This window comes from Adiantum capillus-veneris, chromosome 20 (genome assembly GCF_014529385.1).
Source record: "Adiantum capillus-veneris isolate H3 chromosome 20, ASM1452938v2, whole genome shotgun sequence".
Lineage (NCBI taxonomy): Eukaryota > Viridiplantae > Streptophyta > Polypodiopsida > Polypodiales > Pteridaceae > Adiantum > Adiantum capillus-veneris.
This window is the reverse complement of record NC_140950.1, coordinates 116,503,821-116,515,554: the sequence shown is the minus strand read 5'-3', so window position 1 is coordinate 116,515,554 and position 11,734 is coordinate 116,503,821. Positions and strand designations below refer to the sequence as shown.

General features: G+C 42.5%; 1 protein-coding gene across 1 annotated transcript; it reads left to right on the top strand.

Annotated features, from left to right (window-relative positions):
* Positions 1-8,926: 8,926 nt before the first annotated feature.
* Positions 8,927-11,330, top strand: LOC147433146 (uncharacterized). Its single transcript, XM_086492040.1, has 4 exons — positions 8,927-9,754; positions 9,857-9,968; positions 10,468-10,583; positions 10,692-11,330. Exons 1-4 carry the CDS (start codon positions 8,927-8,929, stop codon positions 11,328-11,330), a joined length of 1,695 nt encoding a protein of 564 aa, XP_086348166.1.
* The last annotated feature ends 404 nt before the right edge of the window (positions 11,331-11,734 follow it).

The window sequence follows — 11,734 nt, the reverse complement described above, 5'->3', positions numbered from 1 at the left end:
CTTCCCTGTAGGCATCAATACCATCCACTGTGTTTTGCAGGTGTATTGAGAATGGAAGATACGTGCGTGAAGGCACGTTGCAACACTGCAATCCCTTCGGAGGCAAAGGCCTGGATTTTAGGGAGGTCATTATTGAAGAGTAAGTGGGGTGTTTGTGTTGGACACTACATGCTTATAATATCAGTTGAATTTATGATCTAATCTTCTCTTTCATCTTTGTGTATATGTAGGGAGAGGATCTTTCAGTGCGGACACCCATGACAACACCAACACCCATGTAGATCGGAAGGGTCTTCCTGGATACAGCAAGTCAGATGCTCCAGGAAGATCCTTATAAGTTAGTGCATGAAGTACTGCATGACATTGGTGCCAACACGATGAAAGGCAAAAAGGGTGAGCCTGCTCTAGACTCCAGTTTGGAGGAAGATAACACTAAAGCGGAAGCGCAGGAAAGCCAACAAGGACCTAATGCTAGCACAGTGGAAGGGAAAGGGTCTGAGGCTGGTGTGGGCTCTGGTATGGCAGAAGCTAAACTGAAAACTGAAGTGCATGAGAAGGATAAACAGGAAAGCGAACCGATTGAGGAAGTTGATGACATAGAGATAGAGCTAGGCAAGAAGAACAACGCAAAAATTTAGGCCGATGAGGAGGTGGCAGTGGAATTTCCCTCGGCGGCCGAGTGTTTGGATGCAACTCCAAAGTATGTAGAGGAGAAGGCATGCAGAAAGACGAGGCAGCAGGCAAAGATTGAGGCGGAACTTGCTGACAGTGCGAAGGAGGCGGAACGTGCCGAGGGTGCGAAGGAGGGTGCAAAGGAGGCTGCGAAAGAGTATGGCACGGAGGAGGCAGCTTATTTTGCGGAGGAGACGAAAGCCATGGAGGAGGATGAAGGTGCGGGGTAGGCGACAACCTTAGAAATAGGTTATAACATTGACTGTGCCACAATCTCCGAACTCTTGGGCACAGTCTCCAAACTCTTCCTTATGAAATGTAAAAAGCGTCCCAAAGGTCGTGGTCTCAAGCCGCGAACCTCCAAGAATTAGCTATTTAACAGAATTTTGTACTTGCTTCTGGCTTATCATGAAATACGATCCCATTTTGCGTTTGTCAATGTTTGATGTCATGTTAGTCAGATGTTAATGTGCGCGTTCCTTGTTATGTCATGCTGTCAACAATTGGTAACCTTTAATGGTGCTAAATGTCCACACTTTCTATTGCCAAAAGGCTGGGTGTTCCTTTACTCATTTTGCTTCGTGGTACTTTAGTGAGGGACAGGTGGTGGTTGAATGAAAAGCGACCGGATACATCAATGCCGCTGGACGTAAAGGCGAGCACTAAGCGCCTTGTCATTCTGGATGTGAATGGAGTTCTGTTGAAGGATTGTCATGAAGAACCCAAAGATTTGTGGAAAATCCCATTTCCAGAGGGATGTAAACCCCGATGCGTGCAGGTCTTCCGGCACAAATAGTGCGTGGTCATACCTGATGCGGAGGATTTCATCCTTAGCCTGAGGAGACGATGCGACGTGATGCTTTGGTCCTACAGCCAAAGACACAATCTGATGACATACTGCATGCTTGCTTCCTTAAGTTGATGAAGATGCAAAGTCTCTTTGTAGGTATGCATCCCTTAACTTCCAAACTGGTTTGGCTGATTTTGGTACTGTATCTACCTTTGCTATTGATTTGTACATATTCTGGTACTATTGGTTCTTTTAGTACTATTTGGTACTATCGTGTATAGGATTTGGTACTGTTTGTACAAATTGATACTGTCCACACAATTTTGGTAATGTTAGCACAATTTGGTACTGTTTGCACAATTGGGTACTATTTGTTTCTTTTGGTTCTTTTTGGTTATTTTTATTCATTTTGGTCCTTTGGTACTATTTGCAGAACTTGATACTCTCCATACAACCTGGTACTATTTGCACAACTTACTTTGGTACTGTTATGTACAGAACTTGCTATTTTTCTTTTTTTGGTGATTTAAGTCCTTTGGTACTTTGGTACTGTTATGTACAGAACTTACTGTTTTTCAGACTGTGGTGATTTAAGTCCTTTGGTACTTTGGTACTGATATGTACAGAACTTGCTGTTTTTCTTTTTTTGGTGATTTAAGTCCTTTGGTACCTTGGTATTGTTATGTACAGAACTTGCTGTTTTTCAGACTTTGGTGATTAAGTCCTTTGGTGCTTTTGGTACTTTGGTACTTTGGTGCTTTGGTACTATTATGTAGAGAACTTGTTGCTGTTTTTCAGACTTTGGTACTCTGAACTGTATACCTGCTCTAACAACTTAGTTTACTTGACATAGATATTTTTGACAACTCCCATTGTGAAAAATGGGCTTCCTCTATGAAGGATGTGGCAGGCCGTTTGGGGCAGTTCGACGACAAGCCCATTTTCCTGAAGCTCTTCCGAACAGTTTGGCGCAAGCATCCTCAATTTAATGAAGCCAGCACGCTCCTTGTGGATGACACAAGATACAAATCATTGAAGAACGATCATGAGTCGTGCTGCTGCATTCAGAAATATGAGCCAAAATATTACGATCAAAACAAGCCGAAGTATCTCATGGATGTCATTCTGCCATGGATCACAGGATGGCTAGATGAGAAGTTTCTCACCGCTTATAGCCGGCACACACCCCTGTTTGATGTAGAGGACGACATCTCCCTGTATGTTGCTGACTAATTTGTATCTTTGGAAGGGTACTCGTACCGGTTTGACCCCCCTGATGTGTAAAAGATTCTGTAAAAGACTGGCATTTTCGTGTAATAAGAAATTATTGCTGGGCATGAACCTTCATCTGTAAAATTTTTACACATGCACTTAATTTTTTTGCACATGATCTTTTTCTTGCCACTTCTTTGGTAATTTTTCTATTGCTATTTGCATGTGAAGCCTGAATCAGCAGAAATGTCAAATTAACCCACGAGCATTGATTACTCCTTCCCACTTTAATTTCTGTCCCATTGATAACTAAACCCGGATTCTTGCACCTGCCTAAGATATTTTCAACCATATTAAAGTATCTCGCTATCAAACAAGGATTAGGCAGTCTGGCTATTAAATTTGGTACTACAAGAGTCAGCTAAAAACAAATTAGCAAGTACACACTAGTGATCACAAGTAAGATTCTATTCAAGAGAATTACAATTGTTGCTGCCAGTGGCTAGACTTGTAGTTGGGGTTTACGCTGTATGGCTCCCCTCGTGGTCACTCCCTTCGTCATATGGCATACTGTTGTAGATATTTTCATATATCTCTGAGGATAGTTTAAAATGGTTATGCAGGCCCGATATGACCTCCATGGGGAACGGTATGGCTCTAACAAGATGGGAGTAGACCATGACCGGTGGTTTCTCATTCAATAGGGTATAAGTATCAACTTTGCCCTCAACCAGGGCATAATACAAACCCTCAACCAGAATTCCACCCTTTACGATCTTGTTATGCCAAAGGTCCTTCAGTACTCTTGCTGCCTGGTACATGGTTTTGGTGCACTTTAGAAGGTAGAAGTCCTATTTCTCCTCGGCTGCTTTCATTGCAAAGTTATCCCCAATGGATAGTAATTGGCTCAGCACCTTAGGGTCTCCTTCATACATAGGCATGGTTAAATCCACTCTCACTTGGGAGGAAAGCAGATCATTGTAGTTCTCCTCATCATCCTCGTCCTCATCACTACCTACTTGTACAGACTCTGTCAATGGCTCAATGGAGAGATATTTCCATTCTTTAGTGCGCTGTTTATTATTGCATCTCCTCCATTGCCCATGCACACAAGTATCACAAAAGCAAGACAGCATCTGAAAATGCACATCACATGGATTGTGTGTTGAGTAGCCGTCAACACAATGGAATGAGCGAGACCCTGCAATTGGTTTGCAGTCCCATAGTGGAGAATGCAACACATCATTCGATGAAACCAACCAGAAGACCCTTCTTGTGCTGGCACCCCCGTCTTCCCTCGCTGTGTTAAACCTCGCGTTTAGAAAAGTGACCACATCAGCCGCACACGTCATGGGCCAGCCATCGGGCTTTAGCTCCTCATGCATCAAGGTTCTCTCGATAAAAGCACCTGCACCATCATGCTCTCCTTTTCCATGTCCTGAAGCGGAGAAGTTGTGCATCATATGCAATCCTGTCAAACTGATAATACCTGGCTACAAAATAGTATGGTCATCGTGCCTTGAACTGTGAAGTGGCACCATCTGACCAAACCCAATGATAACGAAAACACTGTCCTTGTTGTTTCATCCAGCTGCCATGCAAGAGAAAACAATGTTGAACAAGGAGCGTGTCATGGAGCTTATCGTCTGATATGTAAAAATGTAGAGTCTTATTAATGGCTCCTACTGAATTTCGGATATAAGAGATGTGCACCAGTATTGTGACCTGTGTTGACCACCAATGCATGGACTGAATCTCATTCTGCACTTTAAAGCTGTAATTCTCTGCAAAATCAACAACAAAAACCACAACGTCGCTTGGAAACTTTAGCAAGCAGTCTTTAAATTGCTGGGCCTGCCATCTAAAAACAAAGTTGTGGTTGACAAAGCTTTTCAGATGATCTGAAAAAAGATGAATGAAAGTTGCACTTTTTATCCTTTCCACGACTAACTCCTTTCTCTTCTTCTCGTTTCCTTCAGCATTAACATGTCCAATACCCACATCCTTAAATATCTTAACAATCACCTCCCTGCTATCTGCTGCAATCTCGTCTGGGCAGAATGAAAACTTCTTACACCACATCTAGGGCACTCTCCCAGCAAGCATCTATGTGCATGATATTCATGATCCTTAGGGCGAGGGCACAATATGAAATCCAGCAAGATACTTATGTGCTGAAAAACTACCTGGTTTGCAGAACACTCACCTACTTCACACTGTGTACCACAAATGGAGCATGTACATGGATGTTCCTTTGTGTGATGCCCAAAATTGTTCTGGCGCATTTGATTGAAAGCATCCCTGAACTATACCATCTAGATATGGTAAATCTAGTAGCAAGTATAGCGCTCCTTTAATTTTTGGACAAAGAATGGCTTGAGTGTCTCAAAGGACCTAAGTGACAACTCCACCGCAGGATACGTGCTTTTGAATCTTCTGTAGAGCTCCACCTATATAGAAAATTTGATCCACATTAGAGCTCATAATATTACTATAAAACAGCAAAGCACCAAAGTAGTTTATAGTACCAAAATTAACAATGTAAACCACCAACTCATTCTAAAATACCAAATTTGGCACTGTATTGCCAGATTTCAGGCTATAGTACCAAATTAAGTGCAGAAAAGCACCAAACTGGATTGATAGTACCGAACTGGATTCATAGTACCAAAGTGGGTACATTTTTGTACATTGCATAGAACCAGCCTGTATTCATAGGACCAAGCAGGGTCCATAGTACCAAATTATGTACATTGCATAGTACCAACCGGATCCATAGTACAAAAGAGGGTCTCTACTACCAAATTCTCTACATTGCATGGTACTAGCTTGAATTCAGAGTACCAAACAGGATCCCTAGTACCAAGTTTTGTACATTGCATGGTACTAGCCTGAGTTCATAGTACCAAGCAGGATCTCTAGTACTAAATTTTGTACGTTGCATGGTACCGGTCTGAATTCACAGTACCAAACCTAGTACCAAACAGGATCCCTAATACCAAATTCTGTACATTGCATGGTACCAACCTGAATTCATAGTACCAAACATGATCCCCAGTACCAAATTCTGTACATTGCATGGTACCAGCCTAAATTCATAGTACCCAAAAGGATCATTAGTACCAAATACTGTACATTGCATAGTACTAGCTTGAATTCATAGTACCAAAAAGGATCCCTAGTACCAAATCCTGTACATTGCATAGTACTAGCTTGAATTCATAGTACCAAAAAGGATCCCTAGTACCAAATCCCATACATTGCATAGTACTAGCTTGAATTCATAGTACCAAAAAGGATCCCTAGTACCAAATCCTTTACATTGCATAGTACCATCCTGAATTAATAGTATCAAACAGTATCCCTAGTACCAAATTCTGTACATTGCATAGTACCGGCCTAAATTCACAGTATCAAACAGGATCCCTAGTGCCAAAGTGGGTACATGTCTGTACCCTGCATAGTACCTATTTGGGTACTTTTTTGTATACTGCAAAGCTACAAAATGGATCCATAGTTCCAAAATAACAACTTTCCAGATACAAAAAAGTACCTAATTGGGACTGTGCATCTTTACTTTGGAGCATTCTACCAAACAATGGTACTATGCATCTGTTTGGTACTATTTGGAATCTAGAGAAGCTTCAAATTGGGTACTACTGAGGTAGGAATTGGTACCAGAATGATACAGGTTTGCTAGGAATTGGTCAAATTTTGGCATGCTGGAAATGGTACTATGGAGCTGAGTATTCGTACAATGATTGTTAATTAACAAGTTGTGGTATGCTGTGTTAATCCAAGAGTAAAAAGGCGAGCAAGGATTACAGTGTGGGCAACACATATTACCTGAGAATCATCTAGAAGATGTATGGGATGTTTGATGACACATTTTTCCTCGATCCTGTGCTTACAGATATCCTTTTTGTTAGGAGAAACTCTTGTCTCGGATTTCCAAAAAGTGGCCACCAAATCTCTACTTTCGATTGTGATACTTGTATGCAAAGGCAACTGTCTGTGACAAGCACTAAGTGGAAACACTTCATCCTCATCTTTCATTCCCAGTCGACTGCTTGCTGCCGCTATATTACGTCAAGGAAGCAACAATTTTGGACTGGTTCACAGTGGTTATGCTCTGATCACCATTGTTCAGTATCATCGTCAAAGAGGTTCTCTTCACAAAAAGCTCCGTTGAAGAGTGGGGCACTTTCAGCTGAGTCAATGTGTTGCGAATGCCGGAAAGAAGACTCGATTGCACATCCAAACTCCTCAACTTGGAAAATGGCTGATGATGCATGAGCTGCTCTAGAATTTCTTGTTGTTCTAGTGTTGTTAGTCCTTGGGCCTGCCGACGCCAACATCTAGCCATGGCTTTGCATATATTGTTCCTCGATCTGGTTGTAGCAAGTTCAACTCTCTTAGCAGGGTTGCGCTCCTTGTGTCGTTGCTCATGCTTCTTTTGTGCCCAATAGTCTCGCAAAAATACTTGGTTGCTAACAGGTTCATGAATGCTCGTGGTTTCCATCATAGAACCCTCTGTAGATGCAGGTACCCCTGACTCAAGATAGGTGAAGGAATCACGCTCAGTATCCATCGTCATCTCTGAAGATATGGTACTGGCCTGAGCTGCCATGGCTGTATGGTGGGGGAGAGAGAGAGAGAGCGAGAGAGAGAGAGAGAGAGAGAGAGAGAGAGAGAGAGAGAGAGAGAGAGAGAGAGAGAGAGAGAGAGAGAGAGAGAGAGGGTGGGCGGGAAGGGTGGGTGCGCCACAGAGAACAAAATAGAGAATGTGTGTGTGTGAGTGTGAGTGAGTGAGTGAGTGAGTGAGAGAGAGAGAGAGAGAGAGAGAGAGAGAGAGAGAGAGAGAGAGAGAGAGAGAGAGAGAGAGAGAGAGAGAGAGAGAGAGAGAGAGAGAGCCAGCCGAATCTCCTTTCCCACTTCTTGCACCCACGTCGTTTATCTGTTATAAACCGTTTCGGGAAAAAAGAATAAAGTAGAGTAAACTATAAAGCCTCCAAGAAATTGATTTTATTTTTTCTCCTTTTTGTTCAATTTTTCATCTTTTACTTGGGTCTGATTCTCCTTACCACACCCACCAAGCCTAGGTGGTGTCAAGGACAACCAATTTTGTACCACCATCCCTTGCTTTCAGCCATCAATAGATAGAGCCTGAAGAGGACATTCTAATTGTTAAACATCCACCAACTTTAGAGTTTGTTTGCAAACATTTATCCATGCGCCCGTTTTGGTAGAGAGAGGTAAAGTCAAACTCCTTAAAGGGACCCTTTGTGAGTCCAAATTTCACCTAATGTCAGAGTTGCAGATTGCAGACTCAGATTCCTCAGACTTAGGCAGCAATGATTCGGGGAAAGAATCGGAGGAGGCACCTTGGAGAAAATCCCAGCGTCAAGGGAAAGGTGTTCCATCCGGATCGTCAAAATCTGCTGCGGTGGTTAAAAGTTTGAAGGAACTATGGTGTACTCAGTGCCGAAATTCGGGACATGCCACTCAAGAGTGTGCAATGAATCAGAAATGGTGTGCGATCTGCACGACGAACACTCATAATTCAGTGGAATGTTATTTTGATGGTCGGGGTCGTAGGAGTCCGGATTCTTCTACATGGCACACACCATAGTCAGGGCAGGGACAAGAGCCTGCGGTGGCGATGGCTCATGCTCATACATTAGAGGCGTCCTTTCAAGGACAAGCAGAGGAACGGGGTGAAGGAGGGGATCGCAGTCGCAGAAGAGGTGGCCGAGATCCTAATCGACCCAAGACCTCCCTTTTCAGTTTGGGGGATGGGCACTGGCGGTCCGAGTGTTCAAAGGCTATGGAATATGATCGGAAGAAACATGAATGTACTGTTGGAAAGTATCCTAGTGTGGCTATGGTTCAAATTGAAGGGTTGGAGGAGTCAAATCTAGTGGTTTCACTAATTACGTGTTCTCACAAAAATGTGGTTCCGACAGCCATTGTTAAGATTCCGGATTGGGCGACTCAAGAAGATGTACAAAAAAAGACTGTGACGTGGATGCCACAGTCAGCACCACCATTGCAATCATCAGGACCATCGACCTCTGATCTGGAAACAAAAGAGGGGAAGTCAGAAACAAGATTGATAATAGGTAAGGGGATGATTGGAGTTCAGTTTGGAAAGAGGTTCTCGACTCGCCAATACAAGTACCTTTGGGTTCATTATTGAAATTGGTTCCGCATTTTCATAATGCCTTGCTAAGTTAGAAGTCCAAGGAAATTATGAAAGTTGACATTGTGGTAGCTGAGGGTGAGAGGGACGAGTTAGTCCCGTTGCCAGCAAATAGGATCACGGATACTCGCATCCCGGAGCTTTCAATCAGATATCATGGTATATACATTGACAAAGTACTCTTAGATGGAGGTGCGGGATTAAATATTATTACTCAAGCGGCTTGTGAGTGTTTTGGACTTAGTGATTGGGAACCTACACCCTTTTTAGTTTGCATGGTAGATCAAAGAAGAGGACATCCAATAGGATTACTCCGAGGTATTGTCCTGGATGTAGCTAGCTTATCTTTTCTTGTTTCCTTAGTAGTTTTGAATATTGAGGATCACAATGAGGATTATCATATTATTTTGGGGAAACCATGGTTACGGCAAGCCACAATAAAGCATAATTGGGACGCCAACATGCTTACAGTTAAAAAGGGTCGCAAGAAATTTCGGGTGATGTTGGGAACATGCAGGAAACCAGTTAAGGTAGCATGGCCTGTGATAACAGAGACAGTAAATATGGTGGAAGGATTAGAAGAGGATGAAGAGGAGAAATTTCTGAAGGCTAACCCGGAGTTAGTTTCTTTATATCTCGCAAACATTTCTATGATTTTGGAGGGGAAATCTTTAGGGGTTTCAGGGATTTCACCAGAGACAGGGGTGCAACAAAAAGCTTTTCCTAGTCCCAAATCATTGGAGGGAATTATTAATCAAGAACGTGCGTTTGAAGCACAAATGAGAAAAGTTACAAGGGTCAAGGAAGATGAATTGGAGAAGGTCTTTCCAGGGGAGCAAGCGGAGTCTCATCCCATTCATATTAATAAGCAGCTTGAGGCAAGTTTTCGAGGAGACTTGATTAATTTTTTGACATAATTTAGGGATGTTTTTGCATGGGAATATGCGGATATGAAAGGATTGGATCCAAAGTTTTATCAGCATACCATTAATCTGAAACCAGATGCGGTGCCAGTGAAGCAGCATTCATCTAGGATGAATCCAAATGTGGCAAAGAAAGTTAAGGTGGAAATTGATCGTCTCTTGCAGGTGGGTTTTTATTACCTCTATTGATAATCCCAAGTGGATTTCTCCCATTGTGGTGGTACCAAAGAAAAACAAGCAAATTTCATTTGTGTGGATTATCGAAAGCTGAATGCAGCTAATGTTTTGGATCCTTTTCCTCTTCCATTTCTGGATTCTATTTTGGATGATGTGGCAGGGCATGAGATGTATACTTTTCTGGATGGGTTCAGTGGATATAACCAAATTCGAAAGGCGTTGCGTGATCAGCCTAAAACTACTTTTATTATAGCATTGGGGCTTTTCTACATGCATAGTGATGTGGTTTGGATTAAGAAATGCGCCCTCAACTTTTCAAAGGGATATGTTTCAAATTTTTGGTCCCTATTTGACGGATTTTATGAGAGTTTTTTTGGATGATCTCAGTGTTTTTGTATCGCAATTAGAGCATTTGAAGCAATTGCGGTTATGTTTTATGAAATGTCGAGAGGTGAAATTCAGTTTAAATCCTCTAGAATGTGCATTTGCAGTTAGAAGTGGGAGGTTATTGGGTCATATAATCTCTGAGGATGGCATTTCCGTGAATCCGGATAAAATAGCTGTAATTATGGAAGTGCCTCCGTCGGTGAATTCGGAACAGTTTCAAGTATTTTTGGGCCAAGCTCGTTGGCATGGGAGGAAAATGTGGTTTGCTGCGCATTTGGCAATCCCTATTAATCAGGCAACACATGCTAAAGTTTTTGAATGGACGCAGGAATGTGATCTGGCTTTTCAGAGATTAAAAATTGAGCTGTCCAAAGCTCTGATTATGATCCCTCTGAATTGGGGTCAGGATTTTCATGTATTTGTGGATGCTTTTGACCGGGCCATTGGCAGTGTACTGATGCAGGAACAAAGTCAAGGGTGGTTTCGACCTGTCTATTACGCCAGCAGAAGATTATCATCCGCAGAAATGAATTATTCAGCGATAGAAAGAGAATGTTTAGGGATGATTTATTCAGTGAAAAAGTTCCGTCATTGTCTGTTGGGCCGGCGGTTTTTCTTTCATGTGGATCATTCGGCTCTTCTATATCTGGTGTGCCAACAAATTTTGATAGGAAGATTGGCTAGATGGGTGCTCTTGTTACAGGAGTTTGTTTTTGAGGTCATACATTGTCCAAGAGCCCAGCATGCGGTGGCTGATTACCTATCTAGGCTAGATTCCGGTGAGCCGCCGATGGGGGTGGCTGATGAATTTCCGGATGCGTCTCTCTTGTTAACAAGAGCTATTGCAGATGATCTTATAGTTACACAACAACCTAGGATCATTCCCAGCATTCCATGGACTTGGTATGAGGAGATGTTTCACTTTCTCGACAGTGGAGAAATGCCTTCATTCTTGTCTAGTCACTAAAGGAAACGGATGGCTATTAGAAGCAGTAATTTTGAGATTATCATGGGGAAGCTGTATTATTGCACGGTTGTGGAGGTCTTGCTCAGATTTGTTCTACCACAAGAACAAGAATCAGTCTTGGAGGAATTCCATACCGGCATTGCAGGGGGCCACTTTAATTTGTCGCATTGACCACGGCTAGGAAATTTCTTCAATTAGGATTATGGTGGCCTACATTGTTTCAAGATGCGAGAAGCTTTGTGCAACAGTTTGATGTGTGTTAGCGGTTGGGACAACCTACTAAGATGTCCAGAATGGCTTTTCAGCTAGTAGTGCCTTTGGAGCCTTTTCAAAAATGGAGATTGGATTTTATTGGACCTTTTAAACCAGTAGCACCTCACACTGGTAATAAGTATTTTTTGATG

Coding starts and splice junctions, on each gene's coding strand:
- LOC147433146 (XM_086492040.1), top strand. CDS start 8,927: ATGAAAGTTGACATTGTGGTAGCTGAGGGTGAGAGGGACGAGTTAGTC. Junction 9,755..9,856: donor ATATTAATAAGCAGCTTGAG/GCAAGTTTTCGA, acceptor AAGTTTTATCAG/CATACCATTAATCTGAAACC. Junction 10,584..10,691: donor TGAATTCGGAACAGTTTCAA/GTATTTTTGGGC, acceptor GAATGGACGCAG/GAATGTGATCTGGCTTTTCA.